Source organism: Odontesthes bonariensis, chromosome 3 (assembly GCF_027942865.1).
Source record: "Odontesthes bonariensis isolate fOdoBon6 chromosome 3, fOdoBon6.hap1, whole genome shotgun sequence".
NCBI lineage: Eukaryota > Metazoa > Chordata > Actinopteri > Atheriniformes > Atherinopsidae > Odontesthes > Odontesthes bonariensis.
Genome location: NC_134508.1, coordinates 2,416,104 through 2,430,909, shown reverse-complemented (window position 1 = coordinate 2,430,909; position 14,806 = coordinate 2,416,104). Strand labels below are relative to the sequence as shown.

Here is a 14,806-nt window from a genome sequence, read left to right as displayed (position 1 = left end):
CTCCTGGTCATCAGTCACTGGTCCGGCTGCAGACTCGGACCTGAGACACACCTGTCCCTGTCAAGTGTGTCTCCTCCTGGGGGCAAACAGAGGCCCCGCCCCACATCACAGGGGGCGGGGCCTCTGTTTGCTGGTTATAACTGTGACATCACTGGGGGCGGGGCCTCTGTTTGCTGGTTATAACTGACCGGCCGGCAGTCAGAGGGACAGACGGCGTCATGTGGTGTCGAGGTTTCCTGCAGCCGGCGGTCCGACACGCCTGCACCGGCCGACAGGTCAGAGAGTCGTCTCTTTTTCTGTCTTTCTGTCTTTCTGTCTCTTTCTGTCTTTCTTTCTTTTTCTCTCTTTCTGTTTCTTTCTCTCTCTTTCTGTCTTTCTGTCTCTTTTTCTCTTTTTCTGTCTTTCTTTCTCTCTTTTTCTGCCTCCTTTTTCTTTCCTTCCTTCCGTCTGCCTGCCTGTGGAGGTGTTTCTGTCTGCTTCAGCGGGTCTTTGGGATCTAAAAGCAGCGTACAGTTGCCCTTTGGTTGATGCCAAAAACTGTGTGATGAAATTATCTTTTTTAATAGTTTTTTTTCTCTGTTATTGAAGCCTGACAGACACTGAAAGTTCCCTTGTTTTTTGCTGTTTAATCTATAGTGTGTTGAACTTTTAAATGTTTTGCTGAAAGGGGTAAATGGATGATACTTTAAAATTAGGACTGGATGAGTTAACGCATTGTTATCGCGTTAACTCGTTTTTATCGCGTTAACTCGTTTTTGCTTGTTTTTTTTAAAATATTTTTTTGGGCTTTTTATGCCTTGAATGGATAGACAGTTGGAGAGAGACAGGAGGCAGGGGGCAGAGAGAGGGGGAACAACATGCAGCACAGGGCCGTCCGATGCGGGACTGGAACCGGGGCCAGCTGCAGCGAGGACTATAGCCTCTGTACATGGGGCGCCTGCTCAGCCCACTACGCCACCGACCACTCTGTTAACTCGTTAATTATTTAACACCGATAAATATTTTATTGCGCATTAACGCAGGTTTTGTTATTTATTTTATTTTGTAAAAGTCTGCTGCTCACAGGCTTTTATTTTGTAAAAGTCTGTCCCTCACAGGCTTTTATTTTGTAAAAGTCTGTTGCTCACAGGCTTTTATTTTGTTAAAGTCTGTTGCTCACAGGCTTTTATTTTGTAAAAGTCTGCTGCTGTCTGCTGTGGAACAGGAAAAGAAAGTAATCGGCGGATCCACCAAACATGGAGAAGGGTACGGAACTTTTACTCGGCCATTTTCATGTTAAAGTTCTTCCAGACGGCGGAGTCGACAGAACCAAAGTCATCTGTAAACTCTGCCAAGTTGAATTGTCTTCTCAGCGTAGTAGTTCCAGTCTAAAATATCACTTAAAGGCAAAACACACAACTGATAGCAGCAAGTCATTCAAGGAAACAGACAGTGGAGCGAGGCTTCTACATAAAAACTACAGAAAGATGCTGATGTTAAAAGTGTGTTTGCACAACAAATGTTATGGCACTTTCATTCATATGGCAGCACATTTAAAATAAAGCTAAATGCTAAAAGCTATACGCTACTTTTGGATTCATTTTTAGATTCTGCGTATAAATGCGATTAATCGTGATTAATCAGGGAAATCATGTGATTAATTAGATTAAAGATTTTAATCGTTGCCCAGCTCTATTTAAAATCTATTCTTTCTTAATAATAATAATAATAATGATAATAAAAATAAACCTGGCTGACTCCACCCGTGTGCCCCTGCAGGCCGGCGTCCTCTTCGACGTGGATGGCGTTCTCCTCCGTGGTGGTTCCGTGATTCCTGCCGCTCAGCGAGCTCTGAGGAAGCTGGTGGACCGGAACAACAACTTCCTGTTTCCTGTGGTCTTCGTCACCAACGCGGGAAGCTGTCAGAGACTCCACAAGGCGCAGCAGCTGTCCCGCCTGCTGGACGTCCAGGTAGGACCACCGGACAGGCAGAGTTTTTAGCGTAGTTTGTTTCATGGTTACCTGAGTCATGTGACCTCTGTGTCTTTCTGCAGATCTCACCTGAGCAGGTGGTGCTGTCGCACAGTCCTCTGCACATGATGAAGGGTTTCCATGATAAGTGTGTGCTGGTGTCAGGACAGGGACCGGTGACCCACATCGCCCACACGTATCCTTCACCTGTCACCTGGAGGCTCAGGTGGGATCTGAGCCGGTTAAAACCAGAACCAGAAGAGTTCATCTGTTCAGGATTTACTGAAAAGATGAGGCAGAAAAAAAGTTTTTCTATTAAATACAAAAAAATACAATTTAACATGAATAATAACACGATTAATAACATGGTTAATAACACGATTAATAACACGATTAATAACATGGTTAAAAACACGATTAATAACATGGTTAATAACACGATTAATAACACGATTAATAACACGATTAATAACACGATTAATAACATGGTTAATAACACGATTAATAACACGATTAATAACATGGTTAATAACACGATTAATAACACGATTAATAACATGGTTAATAACACGATTAATAACACGATTAATAACATGGTTAAAAACACGATTAATAACACGATTAATAACATGGTTAATAACACGGTTAAAAAAATGGATAATAACACGATTAATAACACGATTAATAACATGGTTAATAACACGGTTAAAAAAATGGATAATAACACGATTAATAACACGATTAATAACATGGTTAATAACACAATTAAAAACATGATTAAAAACACGATTAATAACACGATTAATAACACGATTAATAACATGGTTAATAACACAATTAAAAACATGATTAAAAACACGATTAAAAACACGATTAATAACACGATTAATAACACGATTAATAACATGGTTAATAACATGATTAATAACACGATTAATAACATGGTTAATAACACGGTTAAAAAAATGGATAATAACACGATTAATAACACGATTAATAACACGGTTAAAAAAATGATTAAAAACACGATTAATAACACGATTAATAACATGGTTAAAAACACGATTAATAACACGGTTAATAACATGGTTAAAAAAATGGATAATAACACGATTAATAACACGATTAATAACACGGTTAATAACATGGTTAATAACACGATTAAAAACATGATTAAAAACACGATTAATAACACGATTAATAACACGGTTAATAACATGGTTAATAACACGATTAATAACACGATTAATAACACGATTAATGACATGGTTAATAACACGGTTAATAACATGGTTAAAAAAATGGATAATAACACGATTAATAACACGATTAATAACATGGTTAATAACACGGTTAATAACATGGTTAAAAAAATGGATAATAACACGATTAATAACACGATTAATAACATGGTTAATAACACGATTAATAACATGATTAAAAACACGATTAATAACACGATTAACAGCATGATAAAGTGTGTGCTCAGTGTATTTCTGTGACTCTTATGTGATGACTTTTGGACTCTTGACACCGTCTTCGTCAGTTTGGGTTTCCAGAAGGTGGTGACCATCGAGCAGCTCACAGAGCAGCACCCCCTGCTGGACATGGTGGACCACAACAGGAGACCCACAACACCTGTGAGTTCTGAATGAGAGACCTGCTGCTACCCAGCAGGAAGTAACATTTACTCAGGTACAAGTTTGAAATGCTTGTTCTGTACTTCATGCTTCTTTACACATTAAATATGAACATTTAAAACAGTTCATAAGTTATTAAAGTATTTCAGAAGATTCCATATTGGTTATTGACTGAATTAAATTAAATGAAATTTTATTTATATAAAATAAGAGGGTCAGCGTTGGTAAATATCTTGAGACTCGGGCCCTTACAATCACTGACCAAGTTGGTAACCTGGGAGTGTTGATAGACTCAGATCTGACTTTCAGCAGCCACATCAAAGCTGTCACCAAGGCAGCTTTTTACCACCTCAGAAACATCAACAGAATTAAAGGTTTCCAGGAGAAACTCCTCCATGCATTCATCTCCAGCAGACTCCATCACTGTAACGCTCTTTTAACTGGACTTCCCACAAAGAGCATTAAACATCTGCAGCTCATCCAGAACGCTGCTGCTGGAGTTTTAACCCGGACTAAGAGATCAGAACACATCACAGCAGCTTTAAAATCTTTACTCTGGCTTCCAGTCAGTCACAGAATAGATTTTAAAAGCCTGCTGATGGTTTACATCTGTGATCTGTTCAGAGAATATAAAGCCAGCAGAGCTCTTAGATCCAAGGACTCAGGTCAGCTGGTCCAGTCCAGAGTCCAGACTAAACATGGAGAAGCAGCATTTAGCTGTTATGCTGCAAACAAGTGGAACAAACTGCCAGTGGAGATTAAACTTTCACCAAATGGAGACATTTTTAAATCCAGGTTAAAAACATTTCTGTTCTCATGTGTCTATGCATGAAATATCTTTGAACTTATCTGGACTGTTGCTTGTTTTTAAATTCATTTAAATGATTTTATTTGTTTCTCTTTATATTCTTTTATGTATTTTAATGCTTCTTCCACTCCCTGCTGCAATGCTTTTATTTTATCTGAAGCACTTTGAACTGTTTGTACATGAAATGTGCTATGTAAATAAATTTGATTTGATATATAGCGCCAAATGTCATGTCAGTTGGCATCTCTTCAGTTCAAGCCAATTACAATCCAATCCAATCACATGAATTAAAATCCAAATGAGTCCAATTCATACAGAGCCAATTAAAAAAAGTAGCCGAGCTAAGGAAACCAATAGACACTTGAAAGAAGTGTCTATTGTCTATAAGAAGGCAGTCCTAGAAACCTGTTTTATATGTGAGTCAGAGGACAGATCCTGGTCAGAAATAACTCCAAAGGTTCCTCACTGTAGGACCAGAAGCTGAAGAAATACAATCCAGAGTAACTATATAGCTAGACAATTTCTCCCTGAAGCGCTCAGGTCCAAAGAAAACGACTTCAGTTTGTCTGAATTTAGAAGCAGACAGTTCTGAGTCATCCAGGTCTTTATGTCTTTAAGACATGCTTGTAGTCTGACCAACCTATTGGGTTCATCTGGTTTTATAGATAAGTACAGCTGAGTATCATCAGCATAGCGATGGAAATTTATGCCATGCTGCCTAATTATGTTACCTAATGGAAGCATGTATAAAGTAAAAAGAATCGGTCCGGGCACAGAACCCTGGGGAACTCCATGACTTACTCTGGTGTGTGAGGAAGATTCTTCATTTACAAGAACAAACTGAAATCTATCAGATAAATATGACTTAAACCAGCCTAATGCAGTTCCTTTAATCCCAATAACATGTTCAAGTCTGTGTAATAAGATACTGTGATCGACCGTATCAAATGCAGCACTGAGATCCAACAGGACAAGCACAGACACAAGTCCGCTATCAGAGGCTAAGCGGAGATGATTGGTAACTTTCAGCAGTGCAGTTTCTGTGCTATGATGCACTCTGAATCCTGACTGAACTTAAACATAAAAGGGAGATTGGATATAGGTCTATAATGAGCCAACACTTCTGAATCAAGAGTAGGTTTTTTAAGTAAAGGTTTAATTACAGCAACCTTAAAAGTCTGAGGTACATATCCTGTCAACAAAGACAGATTGATCAAATCCAATATGGAAGTGTCAATTAAGGGGAAACCTCCTTGAACAGTCTGGTTGGGATCGGGTCTAAAATATACGGAAGCCCAGAGCGGACGTGGTACGTATAAACTTTTTTCTGATGGTTTTCTTGAGATAGCGAGTTAATTTACCAATGGTTTTCGAGGCCACTTTTTCTCCCCAGTCCGCCCCTGTTTATATGTGTTTATATGTATTTCTGTTAATGGTTTTTACCCATCTTTACCCCCTTTCATTGAAAACTGAATAAAGTAGCCTGGGAATCAAACATGGAATTTGGAGCGTTTGTGAAAATGCACAAAGCAAATCCCGCTGGTGTGACGAACATTTTGTTTTCTCCAGATAACGAGTTATTTATCTCGTTATCTCGAGAAAACGATAACGGCGCCTCTCGTGCATCGTTCGGTAACCATGGAGACGGCCTGGTCCCCTCAGCTGGTCACTGATGACGTCGACTGTATCAGCAGGATCACTGAGGTGCAAACGCCTGCTGAGCTGCAGGCGAGCCGGCCGTCTGCAAGACAAACAAACTGCGAACACATAAAACACGTAAAACACATATAAACACATATAAACAGGGGCGGACTGGGGAGAAAAAGTGGCCTCGAACACCTTCGGTAAATTAACTTGTTATCTCGAGACAACCATCAAAAAAAAGTTCATACGTACCACGTCCGCTCTGGGCTTCCGTAGAAACACAAGTTGATGGTTTAGAAGAGACTATTGCTGTTGTTAGCTCAGAGAGATCAACTGGGCAGAAGCCGTCTGAATACAAATCAAGTTCTAAAGATACTTCTAAAGCTGCTGTACTTGATGATACATCATTGATAATAGTGGGAAGGACTCCATCAATCTTTATTTATTTTACTCTATCTATACTTTATTGGTGATCCAATGAGCTGCCTGTTTCCTGTTCATAATCAATCGGGCAGAGTTCAGCTTACTGTGTGTGTGTGTTTGTTTGTTTCAGCCATCTCCTCTTCAGAGCCTGCCCCAAATACAAGGTAACACAACAAACATGCAACACAACCAACACGAGAACTAACTACAGTCCTTCTGGTTTCATGTCATGAGTCAATACTGTGGTGGCACTCCTTTAGTTCGTCTTTCTTTACTGTACCACTTCTCGAGTCAGTCGAAAAAACGCTCTTTTTCCACGCGAGTGACGAGACATGACAACTTTCTTTGTCTTTTAAAATGTTTACTTAAAAATAACAAAGCAAATTATAAGGTCTGGCTCACGTTCAAAAGACTGTTGCTTCCACCATGTTCTGACTCGAAATTTAAGGTACACACAGTCAATTACCAGAGTTAACGTTATATAGTGACGACACATCAAAAAATTTAGAACATGGAAACATTTTTAACCTTTTTACACAACCTAATTGTGTATTTCAAACTAACATACTCTAAGCATATGAATTACAATGAAATTATCATCATTCATTTTGAACTGTTTTTAACTTTTGTTTTTAACCCTTACAAATGCATTTACCCGTCTCTTCAGTTTTAAAGACAACAGTCTCCTGCACAGAGCCAGAATCCCTGCTGGTTAACTGTTAAATAACCTCAGGATGTAGAAACAGCTGCTGGGGCATGTGACCTCTAACGAGGTTAACTGTCAGCCGGTTGGTAACATAACGGGAAAGGCCTTCAGTCTGTTAGACGTATAGATGAGCAGCAGCTCACTAATCTGTGAGGAACAGAACAACTCGATAAGGTCAGCTTTCAATAAATAAACTGGATTTCAGCGTCTGTGTTCATGACATCTGAGAGAAATCTGTAGTCACTGAAACTGTGTTTCTGCAGCTAATTATCGTCCCACAGTCTGCTTCTGCTTGTTATGTTTTCTATATGAAGTATGATTCCATTTATCAGTAATAAAGAAACCCAGCTGGGACTGGCTCGGTTTCATGTTAGAAATAAAAGTGAAGAGGAGTAATTCCATAATTCTTCTTATTCTTTCCATCTTCCTTTTTCCTGGGCTGGTTTCATTGAGACAATGTGTGGTAAAGGTGCTTTGAAAAGTCATTTTCATGTCCTGAAATACTAAATAAACCGACTTAGAGTTGCACGTGCGTGCACCTCTTACAAATTATTCAATGAGACTCAGCTGCGCTCGTGTGTGGGAACACTTTGTCTGAAGAGGATTTCGGGAATGCCGATGGCACTACCCCGTCTGTCTTTGAGGAGTTGCACGAGTAACTAGTTTGTCTTTAATCTCTGAAAATTTCACCTTATTAACAATACAAACTGAACTGAATGCCGCCATCCAGCAGATTTAAATGCCGCCATCCAGCAGACTTAAATGCCGCCATCAAATGGACTTAAATGCCGCCATCCAGCAGATTTAAATGCCGCCATCCAGCAGACTTAAATGCCGCCATCAAATGGACTTAAATGCCGCCATCCAGCGGACTTAAATGCCGCCATCCAGCGGACTTAAATGCCGCCATCCAGCGGACTTAAATGCCGCCATCCAGCGGACTTAAATGCCGCCATCCAGCAGATTTAAATGCCGCCATCCAGCAGATTTAAATGCCGCCATCTAGCAGACTTAAATGGCGCCATCCAGCGGACTTAAATGCTGCCATCCAGCAGATTTAAATGCCGCCATCTAGCAGACTTAAATGGCGCCATCCAGCGGACTTAAATGCCGCCATCCAGCGGACTTAAATGCCGCCATCCAGCAGATTTAAATGCCGCCATCCAGCAGATTTAAATGCCGCCATCCAGCAGATTTAAATGCCGCCATCCAGCAGATTTAAATGCCGTCATCTAGCAGACTTAAATGCCGCCATCTAGCAGACTTAAATGCCGCCATCTAGCAGACTTAAATGCCGCCATCCAGCGGACTTAAATGCCGCCATCCAGCAGATTTAAATGGCGCCATCTAGCAGACTTAAATGGCGCCATCCAGCGGACTTAAATGGCGCCATCCAGCGGACTTAAATGCCGCCATCCAGCGGACTTAAATGCCGCCATCCAGCAGATTTAAATGCCGCCATCTAGCAGACTTAAATGCCGCCATCTAGCGGACTTAAATGCCGCCATCCAGCGGACTTAGATGCCGCCATCCAGCGGACTTAGATGCCGCCATCCAGCGGACTTAAATGCCGCCATCCAGCGGACTTAAATGCCGCCATCCAGCGGACTTAAATGCCGCCATCCAGCGGACTTAGATGCCGCCATCCAGCGGACTTAAATGCCGCCATCCAGCGGACTTAAATGCCGCCATCCAGCGGACTTAGATGCCGCCATCCAGCGGACTTAAATGCCGCCATCCAGCGGACTTAAATGCCGCCATCCAGCGGACTTAGATGCCGCCATCCAGCGGACTTAAATGCCGCCATCCAGCGGACTTAAATGCCGCCATCTGGCAGACTTAAATGCCGCCATCCAGCGGACTTAAATGCCGCCATCCAGCGGACTTAAATGCCGCCATCCAGCGGACTTAAATGCCGCCATCTGGCAGACTTAAATGCCGCCATCCAGCAGATTTAAATGCCGCCATTCAGCGGACTCTTCCTCCGTTATCCACTGTTGAAAAGTTGTCTTTGTAGCTCTGAACAGAGTCTCTGCAGATCTGAGCTTGTGCTTTGGTTGATGAGTTCTTTGATTCATCTGTGGACAAACTGAAGACATCAGCAGAAACCGTTAGTTCTCGTCATGTTCGTACTGAATTCCTGTGTTGCCACAGCGATCATCCTGTTTGGGGAGCCAGTCAGATGGGAGACCAACCTGCAGCTGCTCATTGACGTGCTCCTGACCAATGGGAGCCCTGGTTGTGTGCACGACACCCAGCTGTCGACCCAGCTGCCCATCCTCGCCTGCAACATGGACCTGCTCTGGATGGCCGAGGCCCCGTCACCACGGTAACAGCCAAACACTTCTCACTGGCGGTCAGGTAGAGGGCGGGGCTCTGAGGCGGCCTGTCGTTTCATCAGAATGAGCTGTTGTGTCCCTGCTGTGCGGCCACAGGTTTGGTCACGGGATGTTCATGCTGTGTCTGGAGTCGGTCTACAGGAAGCTGACGGGTCAAGAGCTGCAGTACGAGGTGCTGCTGGGGAAACCCAGCCTGCTCACATACCAGTACGCCGAGCAGCTGCTACGGCGGCAGAACCACAACCGCACGCTGTCCACGGTCTACGCTGTCGGGTAACCCAACTGTCTGCAACACAGTGCGCACATACTACATACTACATACTGCATACTGCATACTACATACTACATACTTTATACTACATACTGCATACTTCCATACTGCATACTGCATACTGCATACTACATACTACATACTGCATACTGCATACTACATACTACATACTTTATACTACATACTACATACTTTATACTACATACTGCATACTGCATACTGCATACTACATACTACATACTGCATACTATATACTACATACTGCATACTACATACTACATACTTTATACTACATACTGCATACTGCATACTACATACTACATACTTTATACTACATACTGCATACTTCCATACTGCATACTGCATACTGCATACTTCCATACTGCATACTACATACTACATACTGCATACTGCATACTACATACTACATACTTTATACTACATACTGCATACTTCCATACTGCATACTGCATACTGCATACTACATACTACATACTGCATACTGCATACTACATACTACATACTTTATACTACATACTACATACTTTATACTACATACTGCATACTGCATACTGCATACTACATACTACATACTGCATACTATATACTACATACTGCATACTACATACTACATACTTTATACTACATACTGCATACTGCATACTACATACTACATACTTTATACTACATACTGCATACTTCCATACTGCATACTGCATACTGCATACTTCCATACTGCATACTACATACTACATACTGCATACTGCATACTACATACTACATACTGCATACTTCCATCCTGCATACTGCATACTACATACTGCATACTGCATACTGCATACTACATACTACATACTACATACTACATACTTTATACTACATACTACATACTGCATACGTCCATACTACATACTACAGACTACATACTCATCGATCAGTATGCAGAACGTTTACCCACAATGCATTTCGCTCCTGCCCGAGCCGAAATCAGCCGGCCTGAAGCTGATTTCTCTTAAGCTCTAAACTCTGTAAACTTTAGCAACATTTGAAACATTTTCAGGAGAGAAAGTAGTCGTTTAGATCCCCAACGTGTTGAAAACCTGACAAAATACCGGCTATTTACAATTTTGTTCCCACGAATTCGGCGCTACTAAAGCTAGCCGCAGTGAGCAGCGCACTTCCGGTTATTTTCACCAAAATAAAATACCCGTTGCCTTTCATCATAGGGAAAGCCATTACCATACAATTGGTGCTTTTGTTTTGAAAACAGGAAGTGAACCTACCCTCGTTGTAGCTAGCTTGAAACTGCCGTTTTGACAGGAAATGAAGATCGGCGACGTCACGTTACGTTGCATCTTGGGTAGTTTGAGTATGAGTAGTAACCTCATGATGCATACCCAACATTTCGGAGAATCTAGTATGCATCCGGGAACTTCTCGCTTACTCTAACTCGTATACTAACTCAAAAAGTTAGTAGGAGTAGTAGGAGTAGTAGGAGAAGTATGCGGTTTCGAACACAGCCCATGTCTACTGATGCCCACACTGTCAGATAACCAAACCTAGTGTAACCCGTCTGTTGGGTTGGTTATAGTAGTAACCAACTGCTGAGTTTGGGACCCAGTGGGAATGTGTCGCCCTTGAGCATTATGAAAAAAAAACCCCAATAAACTATAAAATCCTAAAACTGTCAAACTCGGCACCATCTGAATGCACTAACACCACAGTAACCATAAAATAACACCATCTCTGTGTTGTTTTCCAGCGATAACCTGATGACGGACATCTATGGCGCTAACCTGTACAACCGCTACCTGGCTCAGCAGCGCGCTGCCACGGCAACCAGCTCCAAGCTGGTTGCCCAGGGGACGGGGAGTCAGCTGACGATGACAGAGGAGGAGCTGGCGTCTGCTGCTCGTTGTCGCTCCATACTGGTACGCAGAGACGGTTCCTCATAGAAAATTCAATTCAGTTTTATTTATAAAGCCCCAAATCACAACAAATGTCGTCTCAGGGCACTTTGGTCCAATTCAAGCCAATTAGAATCCGAGTCATTGTAATACAATCAGAAACCAATCCAATCAAATGAATCAAATTCAATTCAATTAAAGTAGCACAGCTCAGGAAACCAACAGATTGGATTGAAACTTGATGCTCCTGAAATCACTGCTGAGAGTTAAAGGAATACCTGGCTCAGCAGAGCTCGGACTCTTTGTCAGTTTGGCTACAGCGCTGAAGAGAAACCTGGGATTGTTCTTATTCTCTTCTATCAGTGATGAATGATACAGTTAGCTTCACAAAGGGCTTTTTATACGTTATTAAACTATCTTTCCAATCCAATTGAGACTCATCTAGATTACCATTTTCTTTCCAACTGTCTTGCAGTCTGCTTTAAAGCAACTGTGAATTTAACATAGGAGCCAGCCTCTTCTGACTGATTACTTTGCATTCCTGTCCACGTTGAAAAGTCACATGTTACATCCAAACGACCGAATCCCACAGCAGCAGAGTTCAAATACAGCAGAGCCGTGAAAACAGATCCTCTTCCTTTCCTCAGGTGTGCACAGGTGTCTATAACCCCCACTCTCCGTTGCCCAGCGACCAGAACAGTGGGGTCACAGAAATGGTGTTCCATGGTCACCGAGACCTGGTGCTGGAGCCGGACCTGGTGGAGCCGAGTCATGTGGTGCAGGATGTGGAGGCTGCTGTGGACCTGTTGCTGCAGCAGGAACACTCCTACACCTGAGGGACGCCTGAGGGACGCCTGAGGGACGCCTGAGGGACGCCTGAGGGACGCCTGAGGGACGCCTGAGGGACACCTGAGGGACATCTGTAACCTGTGACTATGGTGTCGTGCGTTAACAAACTAATACCACGCCTGAGGGACGCCTGAGGGACGCCTGAGGGACGCCTGAGGGACGCCTGAGGGACGCCTGAGGGACGCCTGAGGGACGCCTGAGGGACACCTGCTGACACCTGACGACACCTGACGGACACCAGAGACACCTGACGGACACCTGCTGACACCTGAAAGACACCTGACCGACACCTGCTGACACCTGACGGACACCAGAGACACCTGACGGACACCTGAAAGACACCTGCTGACACCTGCTGACACCTGACGGACACCTGCTGACACCTGACGGACACCAGAGACACCTGATGGACACCTGCTGACACCTGACGGACACCTGCTGACACCTGACGGACACCTGACGGACACCTATTGACACCTATTGACACCTGCTGACACCTGAGAGACACCTGCTGACACCTGACGGACACCAGAGACACCTGACGGACACCTGCTGACACCTAACGGACACCTGACGGACACCTGACGGACACCTGCTGACACCTGAAAGACACCTGACCGACACCTGCTGACACCTGACGGACACCAGAGACACCTGACGGACACCAGAGACACCTGACGACACCTGACGGACGCCTGCTGACACCTGACGGACACCTATTGACACCTGCTGACACCAGAGAGACACCTGCTGACACCTGAAAGACACCTGACGGACACCTGCTGACACCTGACGGACACCAGAGACACCTGACGGACACCTGAAAGACACCTGACGGACACCTGCTGACACCTGACGGACACCAGAGACACCTGACGGACACCTGTTGACACCTGACGGACACCAGAGACACCTGACGGACACCTGCTGACACCTGACGGACACCTGACGGACACCTGCTGACACCTGACGGACACCAGAGACACCTGACGGACACCAGAGACACCTGACGGACACCAGAGACACCTGACGACACCTGACGGACGCCTGCTGACACCTGACGGACTCCTGCTGACACCTGACGGACACCTACTGACACCTGCTGACACCTGACGGACACCTGACGACACCTGCTGACACCTGACGGACACCTGCTGACACCTGATGGACACCAGAGATACCTGACGGACACTAGAGACACCTGACGACACCTGAAGGACACCTGACGGACACCTGACGGACATCTGCTGACACCTGACGGACACCTGCTGACACCTGCTGACACCTGACGGACACCTGCTGACACCTGCTGACACCTGACGGACACCTGACGGACACCTGCTGACACCTGCTGACACCTGACGGACACCTGACGGACACCTACTGACACCTGACGGACACCTACTGACAGCTGACGGACACCTGCTGACACCTGACGGACACCAGAGACACCTGCTGACACCTGACGGACACCTGACGGACACCTGCTGACACCTGCTGACACCTGACGGACACCTGACGGACACCTGCTGACACCTGCTGACACCTGATGGACATCTGCTGACACCTGACGGACACCTGCTGACACCTGACGGACACCTGCTAACACCTGACGGACACCTGCTGACACCTGCTGACACCTGACGGACACCTGCTGACACTTGCTGACACCTGCTGACACCTGACGGACACCTGACGGACACCTGCTGACACCTGCTGACACCTGCTGACACCTGACGGACACCTGCTGACACCTGACGGACACCTGACGACACCTGCTGACACCTGACGGACACCTGCTGACACCTGATGGACACCAGAGACACCTGACGGACACTAGAGACACCTGACGACACCTGAAGGACACCTGACGGACACCTGACGGACATCTGCTGACACCTGACGGACACCTGCTGACACCTGCTGACACCTGACGGACACCTGCTGACACCTGCTGACACCTGACGGACACCTGACGGACACCTGCTGACACCTGCTGACACCTGACGGACACCTGACGGACACCTACTGACACCTGACGGACACCTACTGACAGCTGACGGACACCTGCTGACACCTGACGGACACCAGAGACACCTGCTGACACCTGACGGAAAACTGACGGACACCTGCTGACACCTGCTGACACCTGACGGACACCTGACGGACACCTGCTGACACCTGCTGACACCTGATGGACATCTGCTGACACCTGACGGACACCTGCTGACACCTGACGGACACCTGCTAACACCTGACGGACACCTGC

General features: G+C 44.8%; 1 protein-coding gene across 1 annotated transcript; it reads left to right on the top strand.

The window, feature by feature from the left end:
• Positions 1 to 218: 218 nt before the first annotated feature.
• On the top strand, positions 219 to 12,524 carry LOC142377974 (haloacid dehalogenase-like hydrolase domain-containing 5). The gene is made up of 9 exons (XM_075462309.1): positions 219 to 275; positions 1,759 to 1,950; positions 2,034 to 2,146; positions 3,497 to 3,590; positions 6,596 to 6,629; positions 9,326 to 9,500; positions 9,607 to 9,783; positions 11,544 to 11,712; positions 12,336 to 12,524. The coding sequence occupies exons 1-9, from the start codon at positions 219 to 221 to the stop codon at positions 12,522 to 12,524; spliced, it is 1,200 nt and encodes a 399-aa protein (XP_075318424.1).
• The last annotated feature ends 2,282 nt before the right edge of the window (positions 12,525 to 14,806 follow it).